This window comes from Lampetra fluviatilis, chromosome 3 (genome assembly GCF_964198595.1).
Source record: "Lampetra fluviatilis chromosome 3, kcLamFluv1.1, whole genome shotgun sequence".
NCBI classification, from domain to species: Eukaryota; Metazoa; Chordata; class Hyperoartia; order Petromyzontiformes; family Petromyzontidae; genus Lampetra; species Lampetra fluviatilis.
The window spans coordinates 34320351-34341968 of record NC_136277.1 but is presented as its reverse complement, the minus strand read 5'-3'; the positions used below and the strand labels follow the sequence as shown (position 1 = coordinate 34341968).

The 21618-nt window shown below is 45.5% G+C and overlaps 2 protein-coding genes across 4 annotated transcripts; one reads left to right on the top strand and one right to left on the bottom strand.

Moving 5' to 3' along the window:
• Nucleotides 1-297: 297 nt before the first annotated feature.
• Nucleotides 298-16013, bottom strand: SPPL2B (signal peptide peptidase like 2B). 3 transcript variants are annotated; one of them, XM_078854962.1, is made up of 16 exons: nt 15757-16013; nt 14754-14876; nt 13291-13473; nt 12442-12540; nt 10528-10667; nt 9774-9946; nt 8951-9047; nt 7036-7149; nt 6235-6316; nt 5942-6016; nt 5138-5200; nt 4734-4833; nt 3552-3629; nt 3110-3270; nt 2643-2678; nt 2048-2180 (listed from the first exon to the last, which is right to left on the bottom strand). In XM_078854962.1, the coding sequence occupies exons 1-15, from the start codon at nt 15838-15840 to the stop codon at nt 2664-2666; spliced, it is 1587 nt and encodes a 528-aa protein (XP_078711088.1). In that variant the 5' UTR covers nt 15841-16013; the 3' UTR covers nt 2048-2180; nt 2643-2663. The 3 variants fall into 3 exon arrangements, with proteins under 3 accessions (XP_078711086.1, XP_078711087.1, XP_078711088.1); XM_078854960.1 differs by lacking the exon at nt 2643-2678 and having other exon boundaries at nt 298-2180; XM_078854961.1 differs by lacking the exon at nt 2643-2678 and having other exon boundaries at nt 298-2180; nt 9774-9943.
• A 56-nt stretch (nt 16014-16069) lies between these two features.
• On the top strand, nt 16070-21443 carry LOC144931057 (U6 snRNA-associated Sm-like protein LSm7). Its single transcript, XM_078854958.1, has 4 exons — nt 16070-16108; nt 17517-17604; nt 19915-19986; nt 21177-21443. Exons 1-4 carry the CDS (start codon nt 16091-16093, stop codon nt 21440-21442), a joined length of 444 nt encoding a protein of 147 aa, XP_078711084.1. The 5' UTR covers nt 16070-16090; the 3' UTR covers nt 21443.
• The last annotated feature ends 175 nt before the right edge of the window (nt 21444-21618 follow it).

The window sequence follows — 21618 nt, the reverse complement described above, 5'->3', positions numbered from 1 at the left end:
GAAGGAAACAGGAATACTGCGAATTACATTTGGCAGTAGATGCCAGTGGCTTGTCTGCCAAGTATTGTGCATAATTATAGAATGTTAAAGCACATTGTATAACTTATTCGGCACTGTTCAAGGTTGAGATTGATGCAGATATGAAAACCAAGTTGAGATGAAAAGGGGTATGTGGCTGCCAAGCACTCAAGTTCCCCTTGAGATACGATATTCTAACAACCTAAACAATGATGCCTATATCATCAGGTCAATGGTTTGGGTTACACCCTGCTGTTCAGACTGGATATGAAATGGGTCCAGGTTTTGCTTTGTTTAATAAACAAATACGACTGGCATACAATTATCCGGAAGGCCCACTGACTGCAGGATTAAATGTCATTTCGATTCTGCAATGCAACAAACTCCTTACCTATTTATGGAGATTACGTAATGTTCCAAGCCTGCTCAATAAAAAGTACCAGGGGAAAATTATGAATTTATTTGAGGTGGTCGACAATAGTGAACTTGTGGAGGGTCAAACATTAAATATATTACCCGGAGTATTTGCATACAAATTATTCAGCACGTTCATATTTCAGAAAGATAAAGAACTTGCTCAAAAGTATGCTTCACTTTGTTCAGATAATTAAACCAAATCAATATTATTAAGACAGTTTGTGCTAGAAATTGTTCCACACCCTTTGCCAGGCACATATAAAAACCATGCTTGATACGTTATAAACCGCACGTTTAATTACACCAAGATTAAAAGTGCAAATTCCAAGGCACGTGGGTAATTAAGAGACCCAAGATAACAGGTGTGCGCACAGTTGCAAAACATTCAAAACTATAACCCCAGGAACACAAACCATGTGGTCTATTGTATACACGTTAGAAGCATTCTGGGCAGGGCGTGGGCGAGTTGGCGGTTCCCTACATGTTACATCACCTACCTCTGGCGAATTGTGCGCAGCGGCCCTGAACACGGTGTCACGGCTGCTCAAGGGCCTTGGAGTAGGGCAGGTAAGTGCAACAAGGAGCCCAAAGCCGGCTGATATCCCTACCCTCCTGTGAATCCAAGTCGCGGCCGTGTGGCTTCCAAGCATCATCCGTACTGTACGAATGTCGAGAACAAAGGGTGAGATGGGTGTATTTCTCTCCCTGAGCAAAGTGCTTCATTTATACTGTCGGGCTGCAATTGGCAATTACTGATCTTGGTTCCTGTTCTAGGCGTTTTTGTTAATGTCAGTTTGATAAGCATCTTCAAAAGAAATAACTAAATTGCAGTCACAGATTCTGACCTTTGAGCTCCATTCTCTGCAATCCCCAAATATAATCTTGTTTGAAATCAACGAGTAAAACATCTTCCAGGATGCCAATGCAATTGGAAACATCTATACTTTCAAACTCAGTACAAGACTTAGGTATAAGCTTCCGTACTTTTGGTAACAAAAACCTCGCCACTCCCGATACCATTCACGTGAAACTGACGACTGCTGCAATCAATGTCCATCTGCAAGCGCATACATTAGGTAAGAACTTTATGAACGGTGTTCATGGGTAGGGGTCTCCAAGTGAGCACATCGAATTTAAATGGGGGAAGGTTTTAGGACGACCTAAGAGAACGCACCCGGATGTGGCTGTTCTTTGGGCTGCCTGGCTTCGTGGTAGATGTCTCCATGGCTGAATAAATCACTGCAACATCTCACTACAGCTTCCCTGAACGACACAATCAACGCTGGCGATTTTTGACTTTAGCAAAAATATTAATGTATTTTACATTTTGTTTTGTACAGTACTATTAAAACAACAAATCAGCACGTAACTTTTCTAAGTCATTTCACAAATGAAAAGTTACAAGGGAAAAAAAAACCCTTCAAGGTTCAAAGTGTTTTATACCATGTTGCTCAAACCCAAGCCGACTGTCCGTCAAGCGTGGCGTGCAGACGCGACTGCCTCTTCTTGTCCCGCTGTTCACTACTCCTCTGCACACCCAAGAAACGCAGCCGCCGCCCCCCTGGAAGCTTTGCCGTTGCTCAAAGATTCCCGAGCAGCGGAGAACCTTCGGTGGGCACCTTGGCTCCTGGTCGCACAGATCCCGGTGTCTCGTCTCCGGAGTCTGGAGACTGTTCCGACGCTTCCTCGCCCAGCGTGGGTACGGTGGTTCCCGCCACATTCTTGCCGCGAGACTTGGAAACGACCTAAAATAATATGTAAAATATATATAAACAAATGGCATCATGTGAATCTGAAATTTCCATTGTAACTTAGTCTTTCAAAAAACATTGTTAAAGCGCACATTTGAAGTTTCTCTCGTTGAGATTCTATTTTTCAGCAGAAATGGATGCACTTTGAAGTAAAATTCCTGAAAAAAGCAATCCAGCCAGAGCACATGGAACAGACAGTGTCCTGTTGGAAAAATAAAAAGCAGAATGTTTATGGGACGAAGCGTCACGTATGGAAAGCAAGTGAAGGCAACGCAGGATGGGACCCCCCCGTCTCCCGTGCTAGTGATAAAACGACTAGTAGTGGCAGCCGCTAATAACTAAACATTGCCACGCAATATTCACAGCGAGTCTGACAAATGATGCTGATGACTAGGTAGAGATGCCAAGCTTGAGGGGAGCGTTCGCATATCACAAATCGATCGGATCAATGCGCACCTGCTAGCAAGGCTCCAGAGCTCAAGATTCCAACACCTACAGACACGCGAGAGCGGGGGATGCGGTGTTAACAATGGCAAGCAGCGACAGCAGGTGGTTATTGTAAGCGGTAGCGCGTGGCCGGACAAGTAACGGAGAGGATGCGCTTGCCGCTAACATGCACTGGGATCGACCCATGGTTACCGCGGTGTTGCTTCAGGATTTCCTCACCTGCCACAGGTACCACACGAGGCATTCGTTGCCGTCAGTAAGCGGAGATCTAAATCGATTGTTAATCCTCGATCTGTCGCGACTCCACGATTCCGACTACGGGATCGGCACTATCCACCCATCGCCGCGCTCCCCCCGTGGCCCAGTCTCCTCTCTGGGCTAACGACTCCTGTTCCCGCTAGCTCCGACTTTGATGCCGCAGCACGAGGAATTCCAGTAGGGCCCATCCTGCCCCATCCCGCCGACCAGCCCATTACCGTGTATCCCGTTCCCTTCCAGAACATGCCGAGCTCCCCACGGAAGCACGCCACGAGCAGGCTGGAGAGCAGTGTGCATGGCACCAGGTAGAGCAGCGCCGGCTGGCCCATCCGCATCAGCGCCAGCGCCAGGAAGGTGAGCAGGAGCCCCACTCCATACGCTGCAACGTGGACAATATAATTATTTGTAAGCAATAATCATTTATCAACGATGGCAGAAAACATTACCCTTACTTAAAACCATGAAGAAAAATGTTAGGATGATTTGCTATGTTGCGCATCCTATTTTATCAACAACATATACAAATTAACACATGTTAACACGCACCGGTGTTTAGCCTACTTTGAACATGCGGGAGATAAGGCCAGTAAAATGCTTCATCAAGCGAGCTGATAAAAGGTGTGACGCGTGACTGGCGAGGTTTCAGCGTGCGCGCCTCACCAATGGTGCAGGCGATGAAGTAGAGCTTCGAGGACTGCACCTGCACGTCAAAGCGGTGGCAGTATGCCACCAGCAGGCCTGCGGGACAGCGCAGCCACACACGCTCGTTTGTCCACAATATTTTACGACGCGAGAACCATTTACTCACTTGGTACTGGTCACATGTGGATTCATCGAATGAAGTAGATTTCTGACTCTCCAAATACATGTTTTGAAGCATTTGTGTAAGAATCAATCAATTATGCTCTGCATATATTACATGTAAATCGGTTTATAAACTCTCCAGTATCTTGGAAACTCTACAGCCACTAAAGATGTGTACACGTAACACAAGGGTTAAATGAGAATGGATTCTTCAAACAAATCATAATTCTTAACTGTGAAATTTCATTGAATCTAAATGGGGCCATACATTATCACGCTCACAGGTGATAGTGTTTGTCCGATTGAGAGACTTGGCCTCCACTCTTAGAATGTGGAATTTCCACCACTGGCTTTCAACACAATGGAATTCCACCCAATGTGAATTAGAGGAGGGAGACCCTTGGGCTTGAGTTGTGTTGCGTTGCACAGTATTCCATTTAATTTTATTTTATATTTCCTTTCATCTGAAAACTTCAAAAGTGGTCAGAGATCAACTTAAGCCACAATTATCTATCGGATAAACTGGCGAATAAATCATACCCCTCGCCATTCCAGTCATGAGGTTGTTTGACCATACTTGACCATGCTGGTCAGTACGGGTTGGTGAAGGGGCGTGGCCCAGGACAAGTTCAGATATCATGAGCCACTGATGCTGACTGTGGCCAGGAGTAGAACTGAAGTTGCTGGGTTCAAAGCACAGTGTGTGAACCACTGCGCCACCACTCAACCCATGATCCGTACGAGGTCATTGACACCACAACTTTGTGAGAAGTCAATAGTGGTCATGGGAATGTGGAATTTCCAGATCTTTTTATGATCCACCGCCAGTGATGAATGCTTCTCATGGCTCGTTTGTAACTTGCTGACCCGCCCATATTGGATATCTATGAAAAAGAGCTTCATAGCTCATCGGATTGCTCCAGTATAATTTGAGATTCTGATTCGGAGCAGAAAGACACTTTTGACTTTTTATTCTAAGGGACGACGAATATTTTAAGAGCGATTATGAAGACATTGACGACGAAAGTGGAACCTAACCTGGCACGAGGATGTCTCCGAAGCCCAGCAGGGAAAAGGGTTGGTAACACATGGAGAGTGGAGTTGCAGCCAGGCGAGGCACCTTCACCACCATGGGCAGCTGGGGTCAGGGGTAGCAGGAAGGTGAGGCGGGAGATAAAGGTTTGTTATGTCGGTGTTCTGTATGTGATGTGCCCTGTAAGTGTGCGATGTTCTGTCGTTCTACTGTATGTGAGTTATGCTCTGTGAGTGTGCAATGTTGTGTGGATGTGCTGTATGTGAGCAGTGCTTTATGGGTTTGCTGTAGACGAGGCGTGCAAGCTATACCATATGCCTTTGGTGAAGGTGAGCAATTATATGGGTGTGCTGAGTGCTGTGGGTGTGCTCTGTATATGCTGGGATTGGTATCTATCCGGACGCTGTACCATCTCATGGCTGGTAGATTTGGATGGTCCAGTGGCCACTTGCACCATGATGCTCTCCCCATTCTGTTCAACACGCGTGCGTGCGCACACAATCACACACAAAGGCAAAGATTCCCTATATAGCTTTTACCAAACTGTTAGTGCCAGTACCGTTCCCGTTCTGCTGGAATGTGCACCAATGCCTACTTTATTGAGGGCGATATTGGCATAAAATAAAGATTGACCGATTGCTGTTCGTGAGCACCTATTACAACCAGCACGGTACGCAAGGAGGTGGGTGGCTAGCACCATGCCCGACTGCCTTTTTATCCCTAGTGTTGATGTCTACACAACACATTATATACCCATTTAAGGCCGAGCAGACCTAGGGAGGCCCAGTACCAGTTCAGACATTCACCACTGATGTTGGCCGTGAGCAGGAATGGAACTCAGGTCACTGGATTTGTAGTGCAGTTTGCTAACAATTGCAAGGACCAATAGCCGCTGCACTACCGGTTCAGATATTCCTCAGTGATGAACGCCCCACATGCACCCACCTCGCACACATTCAATATTGCATGGCCACAGCAGCACGAATTTTACCTCAAGTTATTGTTACTCTATTCAAACAAGCATTGGGAAACACTCAATTCTGTTGGTGGCACAAAACCAGTGATTTAATTTCAACATTCCTATTCGCAAGGGTCAGTCGCATCACAGCAAAACCAGTGATTAATGCATTGTAACCAAAATTCTAAAGAACAATCACGCACAATGATAATGACACGGGATTAGTGGATGCAGGGCTATGCGTCGAGTACTCACGCTCGTCAGAAACGGCGTGATGAACACAAAAAAGATGTCGTAGAAGAACAGAATCCCCAGGAGTAGCACACAGATCTGCAAGGATGACACCAACATGCGTCAACGAGGAGGCACGTGCCATCAGGTAATTAAAATAAGACAAATCTTATTTCAAGCCAGACGTTCTTTTCGCTCCAAAAATATCAACCAAACCAGAATAAAGGCACAGTTATTTGGCCTTACAAGTGGAATTTAAGCAGCTGGGTGCGGGTGTGGGAGCGCGTGCGCGTGAGCACGTATGTGCGTGCACTTACCCTGAAGCTGGGCATGCGGACGGTACAAAGCATGTTCAGGCAGAACGCCACCCCCAGGACATCCTGAAGAACCCACGCCCAGCTACAAGACATGCAAGTACAAGGACAAAGATGAAGATCCCCCATATTACCTTTATAAAGTGTTGGGACAGGTACCGAGATCTTGGGTTTGCATTCAGGCAGTGACCTATGTTTCTCAAGAATATAGAATTGATGGCCTCAACTCAGTCACCAATAACTGCACAACTAAATAACCTATCATATTAAAGTAGGTCGTGTACGTAATTTGGCAAACTTTCAGTTCTGAGAATTAAAATTATCTGTTTGAATATCAAGCGAAGAACATTACTCTCAGTGGCAGAGGTTTGCAGAGATCACTTGGTGATAACCACGACTGTAGGCCGTTCTCTAACACAGAGGGTTGCACCACTCTCCGAGATATCCAAATTAATATTTCATCTCGTGACAGCATGCTCATGACAGCCAGGATAAAAATCGCATGATTATTATTTTTTACAAGTTTATTTCTCATGGTTGCGGGCCACCAGGGCACACAGCCAAGGTATGCATCTACACAACAATAAACGTTTGTTTTATTGTTTTGTCTTCCTTTAGGGCGGCGCTTCCAAACCCTTCTGGACCCACGGACTTTCAACACATTACTGCGGACCACCAAGCAGTAAAGAATAATGTGCTTTGTGAAAACAAAAATTGCCAGTTTGGCTGATCACTTCCCACAGCCATGGACTATACATTGGAAAGCACTTCTTTAGATAGGATAGACTTGACAAGTCCCCCCACCTGTGGTTGCGAAACACTCCCCACGTGATGGCGAGAGCCATGCAGCTGGCTCCCAGCAGCAGCAGCCGCACCTGGGGGCGGCCACCCAGAAAGGGCCGCCATGTAGCCGGGAGCCTGAGAATGGAAAATCCAGAAACACACCCCGTCTCATTACAGGCACGGAATGGGACAACTTCTGTTTGTTAGCACCGAGTAATGCCGGCACAAAGGACAAAGTGGTGTGGTTAAAATCACAGCGATATGCTTGTGTTTCCCCAGTGCCGATGTTTATGACCACTTGCATGAAGAACTGACCATGAGAAAGGCTAAGCAAGGTTGAGATATGTAACTATCGTTGCGAATTATAGGAATTAATTGAACCTGGATCACTGCGTTAGTTGGGTAGTGCACCGATAATCACTCCAACAACTGATCTCCATACACAAAAGACAAAGATCCCCTGTAAACTTTCACAGACTGTTGGGACAAGTGCTGTTAGCGAGCACCTATGAAGGCTGGCACAGCACACAAGGGGGTGGGTGGAGAGCAGCACGCCCGGCCACTTGTCTCTCAAGTCAGTGGCGATGTTTTACACAACGCACCAGATACTCATTTGAGGCTGAATCGACCTAGGGGAGGTCTATTCAGATAATCATTACTGGTGTTGGCCGTGAATAGGAATCAAATTCAGGTCACTGGGTTCGTAGTGCCGCACGCCAAGCGCGACGCGACCGCTCCCCATACAGAAACACATGAGGATCCCCCGTTTAGCCTTAACAGATTGTAGGGGCAAGTGCTGTTAGCGAGCACGGCACACGAGGAGGTGGGTGGCCAACACCATGCCCGGCTGCCTTTGTCTCCCCAGTGGCGATGTTTACACATCGCACCAGGTACTCATTTGAGGCTGAGTCGACCTAGGGGAGACCCGGGACCGGTTCAGATAATCGTCACCAGTGTTGGCCGTGAGCGGGAATCGAACCCGGGTCGCCAGGTTCATAGCGCAGCGTGCTCACCGCTACACTACCGCTCCCCTGAAACACACATACACACACACACGTGCGCAGATCCAAATAGCACGTGCACCTGGTGAAGCAAAGTGAATGCGAGGACATGGAGAGTGTGCCGCTGTGCACACATGCAACAAATAAGAACGATAGCGCACATGCGGAATGAAACGGACACCAAGATTGCATAAGGTATGCACTGCATAAAACTCGCTTTGACTGCTTGTAGGCGTGCCTGGCATGTGGCTCGGCCAGTTTGCAAACAGACCGTCCTAAAACACAAGTTTTAAACTAAACATATCCAGCATCAGACTCTTCAATAGTTGTAGTTTCAAAGTGTGCAACGTCAGCAAATAATACGTAAAAGAATGCTTGTCTTTTATTTACCATTATTTATTGTTTCACATAATTGATTTGAATTGAAATAGTTAAACTCTGGTTTTTCACATTCATATTTCTAATCAGTAATAAATAAATAGCGAATTCATTGTTACATTTTCGAAAAGAATGCTTAATTTGCTTTTTATAACTAAGTCTTCCACTAAAAGTTTGTATATCATTTTGATTCTACTGTACTTTTTCAAGTGTTAAATTTGTACAGTGCAATTTATGGAGTGTGATTTTAATGTCTCCATGTTGTTCTATTATGTCTCCCTTGAAGGTGTTTTGAGCCTTCTTCACGGGTGATATTTCTTTTCACCAAAATTTGGTTGGCAATGTCTCAAACCGCTATCATTTTCTGCTGACCTCTGCATTATTTTAATCTTAAATTCAGCGGCAAGGCAGTTTCCACCAACACGCAGAGTGGGTGTATATCTCGATGAGTTCCGTCCCAGTTCTCCAAGTAGGCCACCGATAAAATAAAGTTGGAGAGGCAATGATAAAGGACGATGAGAGCAGCGGACAATGGACAAATGACATGAACTCCAGACCTGCACGTGCACAGGGGAATTTGACGCACGAGGGGTGCCAGGCAGCAGTAAAGGCCCATGGACGAGGCGAGGCAGAACACGGCGATAACCACATACACTGCACCACGCACACACACAGGGCGGGAAAGGAGACAGGGGAGAGGCACAAATTAATCGTCGCTCACAACTCAATCAATCAGCAGTCACATCGCCGTTCGTGATACGCAATCATGTGCAAAAATAAATACAATGTGTATTTATAGTGATTGCCGAGTTGGATTGTACTCCTCGAAACCAGTATGCTCATCGTCAAAGTTTATACCACACGCCAGTGACTTTCACACAGATGCACGAGAGATTGGCACACACAAAATCACAGTTCAACACGGATGAAAGCTTACTCAGCAAAACGTAACTCGGCTCGGAAATAGCATCCACCACGTATGGGCTCAGGAAAGAGGCAGGCAAATAAGGCATGGATCTAAGATATGGTGACACTGCGTACAAGGGTTCTAAATAGTGAGTGCTCTTGCGACACAAAATATACAGTTTTGACCATGTCATTATTATTTTACTTGTAATCAAGGGATAGCTTTGCATCTTGACGACAAGAGACAAGCAAACTTTGTCCTACTGTTTAAGATGCAGGCATCGGCACATTTTCACCAAAAATCTACAGAAAAACCCCAATATCGCCAAACACGAATTGGAAGCATTATGCATGTACCGCTCAAATTGTAACAGCGTAAGGAAACACCGTGAATTAGAGTGCCACATCGGCTCTCGCACACAATCGACCGCACATGCCACTGGCGCGCTCGCAACTACAGGCGTCGAGACGCACCCAGGTAGTCGTAGAAGAAGAACAGCAGCAGAAGCATGACGCAGCACATGACGGAGAAGATGAAGATCATCAGCGGGGACACGTCCAGGGCCTCCTCCTCCGCACCACCACTGTATCCGTCCCCATCACCTCCTTCGCCTTCTGCATCCTCGCGCTTGCACTTGAAACGCCTTCTGGCAGGGCCGCACCATGCATTCTCCGCTCGTGAAACACTCAACCACACGCTATCGTCGCGGAACACGACAGTGTTTGGCGCTAAACCCGAGGTGGCTGGGTGGACTCGTAATAGCCACGCCAAAACAATGACAGACATCATGAGCCAACTGAACCTTAAAATTTGACTGATTCCTGCCACAAAACTGTGGCATTTACACCAATGACTCAGGACTGTTGACATGCTTTGAATTGACTTGAGTTATGAAAGAGTCAGTACGGGGTTGATACTGCGCCGATATGAACAACTTACAAAAAACCCGTGACGTACAGAGCATGTGGAGTCTTCATTTTGAAGTGGACTTGCAAAGGGATGTAAACAATAATAATACCCCTGAGTGGACACCTCAGTCTCGTGCACATTCCCTTACGATACCAATGGCCCCCAAAAAACCCGTCAATGATGACACTTGCTGCAGTTAACCACACAGGCCTGCGACTCAGAATTTAAAATATTTTCCATATTTAATAAACAACTCCTTCATTCGACAGCTCCCATACAAAACAAGACACCACCCCAGCCCCCACCCCTGGTACTCACCCGTGGGAGTCGCGCACGCCGGCCCAGTATCCTCCGACAGCAACCGTTCCTACGGCGATGACGAAGAGCAGCAACAGGTTGTAGTCCAGCAGCGGCTCGCGGGGTGCGGAGAGAGACACGAACAAGGAGGCATTTTTGGGCTGCGAGCATGTGTGGGCAGCACCAAGGCGATGGGAGTTGAAGGGGGGAGACAAGGCAAGAAGAGGTGTTACTACCGGGTAGGTTTTCGCCATTGTGTGGTCTAGCTCTCTGATATAGCTTTGGATTTAACCGCAAGTTGCTTGGTACATTGAAAGACGTTTCGTTTTGTGCGTTAGGAGCTTCGACATGCTAAACAACACATGGTACGACTTGAGAACGCATGGAATAGCTATAGAAAAAGTGGTTAATTCAACAAGCGTATTACCGCTGTGTTGGAGCACCCTCGTGTATAAGCGTACACATGTGAAGTAAACAAAATGTGCACATATGACAAGGTGCGCTGCTTAGTTGACTATGTATGGTGCGAAATAAGTTCAAACATACAAAATACGTACAATACTTATTGCATTAATAAACCGTATAAATGCAACAGTAGCTAACTTCATTGAGAGATAATTAATGTGGAGGAGTCCATCCTTGGGGACTGCCTCATGTTAAGCCCCTTTGAATGTGCAAACCAGGACAGACGGAGCAAGATAAACCTCTGGGGGTTGTTTATTGACTCGGCGCTGATAAAACACTGAGATGTGTCTGAATTCCCCCCTCGCCCCCTGGGGTACGCCAGACGAAGTGAGTCAATTCCTAGAGATTGCTGCAATAAAATCCCATGAGATTGCCCAAGTCCAAATTTTATATACAATCATCCGACTGAGAAATTAGATAGTTATGTCATTATATTGTTGTGTTATTACCTATTTTTACATAGTGTTACATCTGAAATGTTTGTCTGTGTTTTGTTACCTACATCGAGTACAGTAAGGACTTACCGTACGCGGCTGGGGTTAGGTTCCGTGTACCCCCACATAAGCGCAGATTCGCGTAAGTTGGGGTTTGCCTCTACGAGTGTACTGTACTGTATTTTATAAATACAAATATGCTATAGCTGGGTGGACTCATTTTTTGCGCAGGCGATACAATTACACACCTTCAAATACATCGTCCGCGTGATGGCGGTGGGGTGATTTGACTCCTCGCTTTCCGCCTCGTGCGTGTAGCGAAAGTACGAGTTACAAGTGTAAGTATGACTCGGGGTCGGTTGTATATGAGCAGGTCCGCGTACTCTGAGCCCACGAACTCTAAGGCCTTACTGTAAATTATTGCCATTTGTTGTGCATTGTTTGTGTAATGTTTAACTCTCGATTTTTTCTTATACGGTTTTGCTTTGTGTGTTTATTGTATATTGTATTATGTAGTGTTTATAATGCATTGTGTTTTAATGTTGATGTAATGCTTTATTGTAATGCTTATAATAAAGTTGCCTCGTACATGTAATACGAGACAATCTTACCAGAGAAGGCCAGTATGAACTGGTCTATTGTTTCAAGATGCTCTAAATGATGGGGGTGGCATGCAGTAAGATAAGGTAGGGAGCGAAAACAAATTTACAATGTGCTACACATGACAATGACATGGGAGACAGACACGCGTTAGTAAAACCATAGACTGATACGTTATGGCAGAAGCGGAGGAGTTTAGAGCCTGAACCTGAACAGGGGGAGGATCTCATCAATGTCGACATAAACGGGGTAGAAGTTCATTAATTGGGTTATGTCTATGTCAGAGTGTGCAAGTATTTTTGTGGGTGTGAGTTAATGTGAAAAGAAGATGAGTCAACCAATCCAGCTGTTGCAGTAGCACACACGGAGTGGTCAAAACGTTGTAAACCCACACTGCACCCTTGCGTGGGCTCACCAGAGGCCGAGCGATACTCACCACCACCAGCTTGCCCATCAGCAGCATGTCCTTGTGGCTCACAGTTGCGATGGGGATAGATATGTTTTCGTAATCCGATGCATTGCCACCAGGAGCCACCTGCCACACGACGGAGGGCAGTGTTATTTCTCAGTGTGAAAACACATGACATTGACCATTTTATCGGGATTGAATTTAGTGGTGTTGAGCACATCACAAGCTGAAAATGACTGGTGTATATGCTTGGTGAACAGACGCTCAATGTAAAAAAATCTACCAAACCCCTATCGTCTTTCGTGACATTTTAAATGACTGTGAAAATGGGAAAAAAACCTTCCTGTTTACTCGACATCTTGTCTGCAAAGCTTGCACCTGCCAGTGAATCTACCTGCAAAGTTTACTTGTAATTAATTTATTCAAAAATTGTATTCATGAAGGTACTATTTGTCAAGAAAAATAGTTTGAGAGAGCTCTATTGTTGTCTGTTAATTAATAAAAAAAATATCCTATGGACTTGGAATATTGCTGCATCAATGAAATGTAAAGAAACTTAAGGCAATATAGGATAAGAAACTTGCAATTTCAGAAGAAAGCAATAGAAGTTATGGATGGAGCACGTGAGCAGAATTGAGGAGAGTCATATACCGAAACAGACATTGGAGTAAGACCCAGACGATGATCACCAAGGGCAAGACTTAAACCAAATGGAGGATGCTATAAGAGGAGACCTAGGAGATTGGGTATCAAATCAACAACACTGGGGGCGATGACCTCTTGACCTTGAGTAATCAATGACTGAATGCCCGGCCATATGCAGACAAGGTTATGAGATACCCATATACAGGACCTGCGTGTGTACAAATATCGCACCAGTTCCTCCTTGCTGACGACGAGCAGTGCCAGCGCTTCGCTGGACTGCGCGAGGCGCGCCTTCTCATAGAACGTGCAGTTCCCACGTTCCACCAGGGCAGCACCAGCGTGAAAGCCACCAGCAGGGACGTCTGCCGCCTTACAGAGCAGCGATTGAGATGCGTTGCGCAGGGGCCACTTTGTCTGTCAAAAGAAAGGAGGTCACTCTCTCGCAGCTTTTCTTGTTCAAACAACATCCATGCACGACTGAGAACCATGAACTCTGCAGTGGTGCCGATTCACCCGTTATATCAATTTGAAAAAATATAAAAAGCCCTATTGTGATTATAATATCCTACCAGTCACGCTGGGCTCAACTGAAACTGTTCCGGGAATGTTAAATCTGGTATGGAAGCGACATTGCTGAGTGGATGGTGCATGGTTGTTTTGGTTAATCCTCGTAATGAAAAACTCGCCTCTACTGCCACCTAGAGTCTGACTCCTTTGTAACCCACGTGCACTCCAATCTGGCATTTAGGGAAACCCCCGATATGAATCTGTCAACTCGTGACTGTGGCATTATTCCACAACAACAGCAAAGACTGGTGGTGCTGCGATTAGAGCGCCTGACTCATAACCGGATGATCACGTGTTCAAATCACAGCCAGAGCTTAAGAAGCATAAAATAACCCAATTAAATAAGCCAAAATTTTTGTCTTATGGATTTTCCCCTGCCATAGGAAGGTGAAATTTACAGTGCTGGATCGGAGATGTCTATCGAAATAAGCATTGTACAGTAACACTGTTGGAGGAGTTTCTAATTAGCTTTTGAAATGAGAAAGCAAAATACCCCACTGAAAGTCATGACCAGTATAACCAACGAAGGTACAATTTTAAATTATTTTAATTCAGGTTTCTTATCATTTATGTTCTGGTTGGAGGGGGTATATCTATACAAAAAAGGATTACATTCAATATGAACGTGTGATTGTACCAGCGAGCTGCACATACTCTTAACACACACCATAATTCACAAGGATAAAAAAATGAGAACTTTTGTGGAAGAATCACCTTTCTGGGATGGTTCTAACAAATTTGATGAATGAGGCTACAAGTGTTCATCTGCATTCAACCAATGAAGGTCTTTTCAGTGTTTAAAATTACAGTATGTAAAAAAAGATGCTGAAAATATTTTACCACCTTCATTGCAAATAAACTGAAATATGACAGAAAAAAGTATAGATTACAAAATTCAGAATCTATTCACTACTGTGGAAAGCCATTGGCCAAGAAACCGGATTTTTTTACAAAACATGTTGTTAGTGTGAAACAAAAGGGATTATCCCAGCTCCAAGGGATGTTACGTGGCAGAGTGGGGCATTGTGGTCAGGAGGGGCAGTGTGTGGCAAGTGCGGGACAGGGTGGAAGGGTAGGGGAACGGTGTGGTAGGATGTGACACTATGACGGGAAACTGGGGGGCTCACAGCTGCGGCTGGGTCCAGGGGAAGGGCCCCCCACTGCGGGTTGTACTGCACACAGTAGCGGTGTGCCGCCGTGTGCTCCGCGTCCCCCACGTACACGTACAGGAGGCCGTACTCCGCGCGAACCTGTGGGGGGCCATGCAGAAAGAAATAAAGATGGCACAGTAAGAGGGAGTTACATGTACCCCCAGGAGCAAGTCCAAACCCTGCCCCTTCACCAACTACATATTCCCCACCTCAATCCCAGATTCCTCATACACCAAATCTCAGTATTTGGTGATGCAGCACTCGCAGTGGTGCACATGCACAAATAACAAAACTCAACACGTTCATCAATAACATTGCCTTAAAAGAAAAAAAGGCATTTCTTGACGGCATATAAACCAGAAGCCTGAGAGAGTTAATAAGGTTGGAGATGACACTTAACACCATGGGCCCTGACGAGAATAACATTATAAAAGTGCTCTGATGACCAATTTTTAAGTAGGTAAATGAATAGTTGCCTAAGTTGCTATGGAGTAGGAGATAACATTTATAAAAATAACCATTAAATAATATCAAATACAGTAACAATCATCTCTACTCGTCACCCCATCATCTGCTCACCTGTTATCCACATTGCTACATCTCACCCCGTCGCCTCACCCCGATATTCCTCACCCCCTCACGTCCTGTTCCCTAACGACGTCACCTCCAATTCCCTCGCGTCTCTTATCCTCTCACCTCACTCCATCTCTACCCCTCATCCTAACCTCTCATTGCCACATCCCCTCACCCGAAACGTCCTCCTCACTCCCTCAACCGCTCACCCTCTCAACCCCTTAAACCTCTCATCCCAATCCCATATCCCCTCACTTCCTCATCCCGTCAACTCGAAACTCCTCAACATCTCACCCTTACGAAGCCTCACTCTCTCACCCCCGTCCTTTCACACCCCTCCTTCCCATACCCCCTCGCTCTCTGGTCCCCTCAAACCGCGGGGGTTTTCCAAGCGGGAAGAACTCACGGGTTCGATGGCGACTCCAAACAACAGCAGCAGCAGCGGCGCCGTCGTCAAGACCGCGGCTCGGGGCGGCCCCGCGGTGGCCATCTCGACCCGACAGGAGGACTCGAACGCCCGCGACAATGATCCCCGACTTGGCCCTAATCAACGAACTCAATTAACAACTCAATTAACTCAATTAACAACTCAATCAAGGGCGCACTTGGCAGTGGCGAGGTTCGCCGTCGCGGTGGGGGGCGGGGGGCCCGGGGTCACGCGGAACCGGAAATAAAGGGCGGGTGACGTCGGCGGGGCGCCACGTGACCGGCAAGGGGCGTGGACTTGGCGTCACGTGGCCATGGCGGCGCGTTTGAACGTGAGTGGAGCGACGTTCTTTGGGGCTTTCGGTAAAGTCACGTAGAACAAGATTCTTTTGTTTAGAAAAAACTACGACGTTTAGATCGCGACACAAGCAGTGGTCATCAGGAGAAAAAAGTGAGTGGAGTCGGCGGTGGCTCGGGACTCCATTCGTTATTCACCGCGATGTATTAATTATACAACTCTGTTAACCACACGAATTGGTCCACCTCAATTATCCACCCACTGATGATCCACCTCGATTAATTATCCAGATTATACATTTCGATTATTCAGCTTGATTAAATATCCATCTCGGTTAACCACCCAAATGGATCCACCCCTGATTATAATCCGTCTTGATTAATTATCCAGATTATTACGCCTCGATTAATTGGACACCTCGGTTAGCCATCCAGAATATCCACCTCGGTTAACCACCACTGATTAATTATCCAGCTCGATTAATTATCCAGATTATGCATCTCGATTAACCAACCACAAAGTGTTACCATTTGTATCGGCCGCAAATGGTTTATCGGGTTGAGTTCATCCCCGACCAAAACTGAACCAAATTCGTATTCGCGTGGCTCTGTTTTGGCTGAAATAAAAAAAAATATATCTGTTTTAAATATAGCAAGGTAATAAACCGGTCTACTTAAACCGGGTTTAACAAAGCAGCTGCTTCTCAGAACTCTGCGAGTGAAAACTCCATTCAAGGTACAGTAAAAAAAACCCATTCAAAACTCTTGTACTGATAAGTCAATCTTCATTACTTCTCATTTGGGGAGGTCTTCATCCAGCAGCGGATTGGTCATGGCTGATGATTGTAAAAAGCACAGTTTCAAAATACAATTTAAATTGTAAACAATTTTCAAACAAATGTGTAAATTAATATCGGTTCAATGAGTGCACCTATAATATGAGCTAATTGCGTTTCATCTCTTACGCCGGATGCGATCCCGTGAGCCGACTAATTGCACCAATTTGCATCTTGTACTGTAACAACAGTCATTAGCGTCGTTTCACACTTTAATTGTAATGAGATTCAATAACGACCCCGATGGAATGTGCAGTTATTACTTAATATACCTAATTCATTTCGGATTAGAACACCCTTTTATTTAATTCCTGGTGGCAATTTTAGAACTATAATTATGCAGTTAAACACTACCCCATCTGTAGGCCTATTAGTTTATAGCACATTTTGTAAACATTTACAATTTAATTCGCACGATAATATACTGAAAAGTACGTGGCGGTGGCATTCACTCTTTTATTCAGGAAAGCTTCATCCGTGCCTAAAGTATGTTGAGTAGAGACGCTACGCAAAGGGATGCCGTGACATTTGACTGTGAGTAAAGACTTGGAGGCACGTGGCAATGCAGGCGTTGTGTTGACAATGCGCATTTCTTCACCGGCCCCAGAGCAACGCGAAGAAGGGTGAAGCCATTCTGGACCTCACCAAATACATCAACAAGGGCGTCCATGTGAGGTTCTTCGGGGGTCGTGCCGGTGGGTCCTCCTCAGCCACAAATTCGTTGAATGGATGAATGAATTGAACCTAGTTTGTAAATTGAATGAGTGCATTAATTGAATGAGCGAATGACTTTAGCAAATGAGTGAATTCGATTAATACATTTGAAGAGTGAGTTCATTTTAAGCTTATCTTTTTTCTCTCTCTCTGGCGACTTGTTTTCTCTGCCTGTGTCCTCTTTAGAATGTTCACACTTAAATTCTAACTTAGCAATCTTTGAAATACGTAATCAACCAGGCTATGCGTTAATTGTGTGTTGACCGACCCTCTGTGTTGTATTACATTACATTTCGATATTTTACTAGGTTATTTAATTTTAGTGTGTCCTGATTTTCAGGCTTACTTGCCGTGCAGCACCACGTCTGTTGACCACTCATTGATATGCTAATTTTTTCTCTAACCCCCCTTCCTTCTCTCTGCCTCCGCCCCCCCCCTCTGTCTATTTAAGGCCACCCCACAGAGACGATCACCCCTCTCTGTTACCTGTGTTGCTCTCGCTATGTATCTTGGTGATATCTGTCTGCTAATATGTCTGTCTATAGTTTTCTGGTTAGATTTTATGTCGCTATTTCATTATACCTGATGATGATTGCTTGTGTTGCAATCGAAACGTCGTATTCTATTATTTAATTTAATTAATTATTTTATCTTTAGACGTGACTTCACCGAAAGAACCAAATAATTATTCATTGAACGAATGAATGAGACAATGGGTGAATTTATATATTTACGGAGTGTATTAATTAAATAATGAATTGGCCTTATAAATACATTAAATGATCCTTGACGAATATCAAGGGTTAAGGATGAAAAAAAAACCGAGGCGATAAAATTAGTACAATTTTGTGATGGGTTTGCAGTCATCCAATGGATAGACTTCACCCCCAACCCTCCAACACCTTGGGTAATGCGGAATGTTCCACCACCGACAAAGACGAGCATTGCCCTGTCGTTCATTGGAGCACGAGTTGGCACTTTGGGCCGTGTAAGGCTTCGCGTGGAATTATTTTACTGGGTAATCAGGCAGTCAGTGGCCACTCCTAGCACACAGTGCTGTACAATAACACAGAGGAGGCACTAAAGAACACACCTAATACGGAGAGGGCCACCCAAGTTCTCGCTGTCCAAGTCAAATATGTGATGGTGGAATATGTTAAGAGCCAGACATGGCGATCAATCTGGTGTCGACCGTTAAATTGTTATGGCATCTCGCGTAAGGAAGCAAGTGATGATGGAGAGGTGCAATGGATGTTGATGACGCGACCTCGTCTATTTGCAATACGAGCGCCACCCCACAAGGAGCTATAGCGCTTGTGGATGAGGAGGCGCGCGGAAGAGAATTGCTGTTCATTATGAATACACGGGACCCCCCGAGGCTTCCCATAGAAATCGCCACCGCAGTCGCTGTATTGTCTAAAAAACCAATTACGTGCTCCCCGCAGTGGAGAATGGCATCAACAAACACGCGTGCTGGGGTTATTCTGGGCCACACCTGATGCTCGTGGCCGAACCGAGACCAGCCTGGCCGGTTTTACTGCAGCGGCAAGTGGGCAAGGAGGGGTCTGCTGATGCCAGCTGGTGGCACTAAACAGTTGGATGATGGTGTCATAAATTGAATGCATTGTGTTTAATAGTCATCATGTGTTTGTAGCATATGCAAAGCGTTGTGAGAGACCTGTTATGAATGTGAAGCGTGCTGTATAAACATTGATCGATTGAATTTCGATTTAAAGCTTTCGTGACTGCAGGGATTCATCTTCTTGGTTCTTTCGGTAAAGTCACGTAGAAGGGAAGTAATAAAATAATAAAAATAAAACATAATAAAACAATTCTCACGACGTTTCGGCCACAACGCAAGCAGCCATCCTCAGGCGAAGAATGAAACACCCCAAGCTTGGAGCGTATATTTAAGCTGGGTTAGAGGGGGGGGAGGTGGGAAGAAGAGCGCCTAAACAAAATAATTAAACACTCTTGATATGCAAATTATTTTGTTTAGGCGCTCTTCTTCCCACCTCCCCCCCCTCTAACCCAGCTTAAATATACGCTCCAAGCTTGGGGTGTTTCATTCTTCGCCTGAGGATGGCTGCTTGCGTTGTGGCCGAAACGTCGTGAGAATTGTTTTATTATGTTTTATTTTTATTATTTTATTACTTCCCTTCTACGTGACTTTACCGAAAGAACCAAGAAGATTGATCGATTGGTTGCCTGCTTCCTCTGCTCACCACCACGCCACCCCTTGATCCCCCTGCTCCCCTGCCCTCCTGTGAACCCACCTGCCCACCCTGAAGTGAGCGGGGTCCTCAAGGGGTTCGACCACTTGGTGAACCTGGTGTTGGACGGGGCTACCGAGTACCTTCGAGGTACGTGGCGTACGGCCCTGTTGGTAACCCAGTGCTGGACGAGGCCCTTCCCACGCCCCATTGGATTGTGGGGCTTCCTTGGCAACATTTCACCACGCTGGTCACTGCGGGTTGGTGAAGGGGATGAGAAACACAGACCTTACAACATAGTACAGTACAACCATATGTTTTGCTGCTCTGCCCTGTGCTGATAACGTAGCCACGCCGCAGCCTATAGCATCTGTTGAATGCGCGGTGAGTTGCCTTTTCAAATGCTATCCAGACAAGAGACCTCGTTTTGAGTAACCAAATTATGTATTCTGCGATGCAGCTTTGATAATGGGTTATCGTGATGCAGGCTGGTTGGTTATTATAATATGGCACTCATATTTCAAGAGCAAGTCAAATGGAAATGACAACAGCATATTTTACACGACTGCCAGTGGGCCGGAACGGCGATCTTTCGTCCAAGTGACAGCACGGCGCCACGTTGGGATTTTAATTAACCTGGTACAGTATAGAAAAAAACTCAAACGCATTCGTCAATAACACTGCCTGAAAAATACTAATGATGATCAGCAGGGTTTTGGGCAATGGCTGTTCTTCACATCGCACAGGAGAGGCCACTGCACCTCTCTGGCCTGCGTACTATGCAGAAGGCCATTTCCCGAAACGTTGCCTGTTTGTACTTTTTATGTTTAAGGCAGCGTCTTTGATGTGTCGAGTTGTTTGCGTTAGTGCACCACCAAATAATTTCCTTCTTTAGCAATTTCACACTTTATACCGACTGATCCACTTTTAGGCACAGTTTTTTGTTGATGTTGACAAGTATGTTGATGTCATTTGTTAATTATGTAAATGTTTACTTAATAACGATGTTATAGTCTGCTGGTATTATTGCTGCGCACATATTATTCTTGATAAAGTTGCCATTTTTGATGTTTCTCGTACAGACAGCTGATGTTTTCTTTGGTAATAATAATTATTATTATTTTATGTCGATGGTGACTGGCGATATTTGTTGCTGATGATTTTTTATCTATGATGTCATTGTTAATTTGTATGCTACCAGTGCTGATGATATCTGACGATCATAATCAAGTGCTTTTTGTTGTTGATATTATTGGTGACGATAGTGATGATGATTAATGTTGATGATACTGCTGCTGTTGACATTATTGATGATGTCGATGATATTGCGGATGATGCAGATGCAGAAGAGCCGTACCGCATGTCTGGAGAGACACGGCCGTTGGGCCTCCTGGTTTGCCGCGGCACCTCCATCAGCCTGCTGGGCCCCCAGGACGGCTTCCAGGCCATCGACAACCCCTTCCCGTCGCCCAGCAGCGACACCAGCAGCGGCACGGAGAGCAGCCCCGGATCCACGGGGACCTGGGACGAAATGCTCCGTGGTCTTGAGGACACTCGGCTTCCGAGGGAAGCGGAGGGGATCGCTCACGTTTGCGCGCGTCGTTGAGTCTGAAGACGCAGAGGAAATGCGGTCAACGCATGAGCGTTATTATTATTGTTATTAAGTGTACTATTGTTATTATTTAACGGTGTTTGTCCTGCGGAGGAGGTGATGTAGCGCCGTGGAAATAGCGGAGGGGCACTTTATTATTTAACGATTATTTAATTTTTCGAAGAGGTGCT

What these genes read in the sequence shown, in the direction of transcription:
- SPPL2B (XM_078854960.1), bottom strand. Translation starts at nt 15,840, where the DNA reads ATGGCCACCGCGGGGCCGCCCCGAGCCGCGGTCTTGACGACGGCGCCG. An exon ending in CCCTGGACCCAGCCGCAGCT is followed by an intron (nt 13,474 to 14,753) that starts GTGAGCCCCCCA and finishes TTCTTTTGACAG; the next exon opens with ACAAAGTGGCCCCTGCGCAA. An exon ending in TCACGCCGTTTCTGACGAGC is followed by an intron (nt 5,201 to 5,941) that starts GTGAGTACTCGA and finishes CGTGTTGAACAG; the next exon opens with AATGGGGAGAGCATCATGGT.
- LOC144931057 (XM_078854958.1), top strand. An exon ending in GTTCTTCGGGGGTCGTGCCG is followed by an intron (nt 17,605 to 19,914) that starts GTGGGTCCTCCT and finishes CCCACCCTGAAG; the next exon opens with TGAGCGGGGTCCTCAAGGGG. An exon ending in GGCTACCGAGTACCTTCGAG is followed by an intron (nt 19,987 to 21,176) that starts GTACGTGGCGTA and finishes CGGATGATGCAG; the next exon opens with ATGCAGAAGAGCCGTACCGC.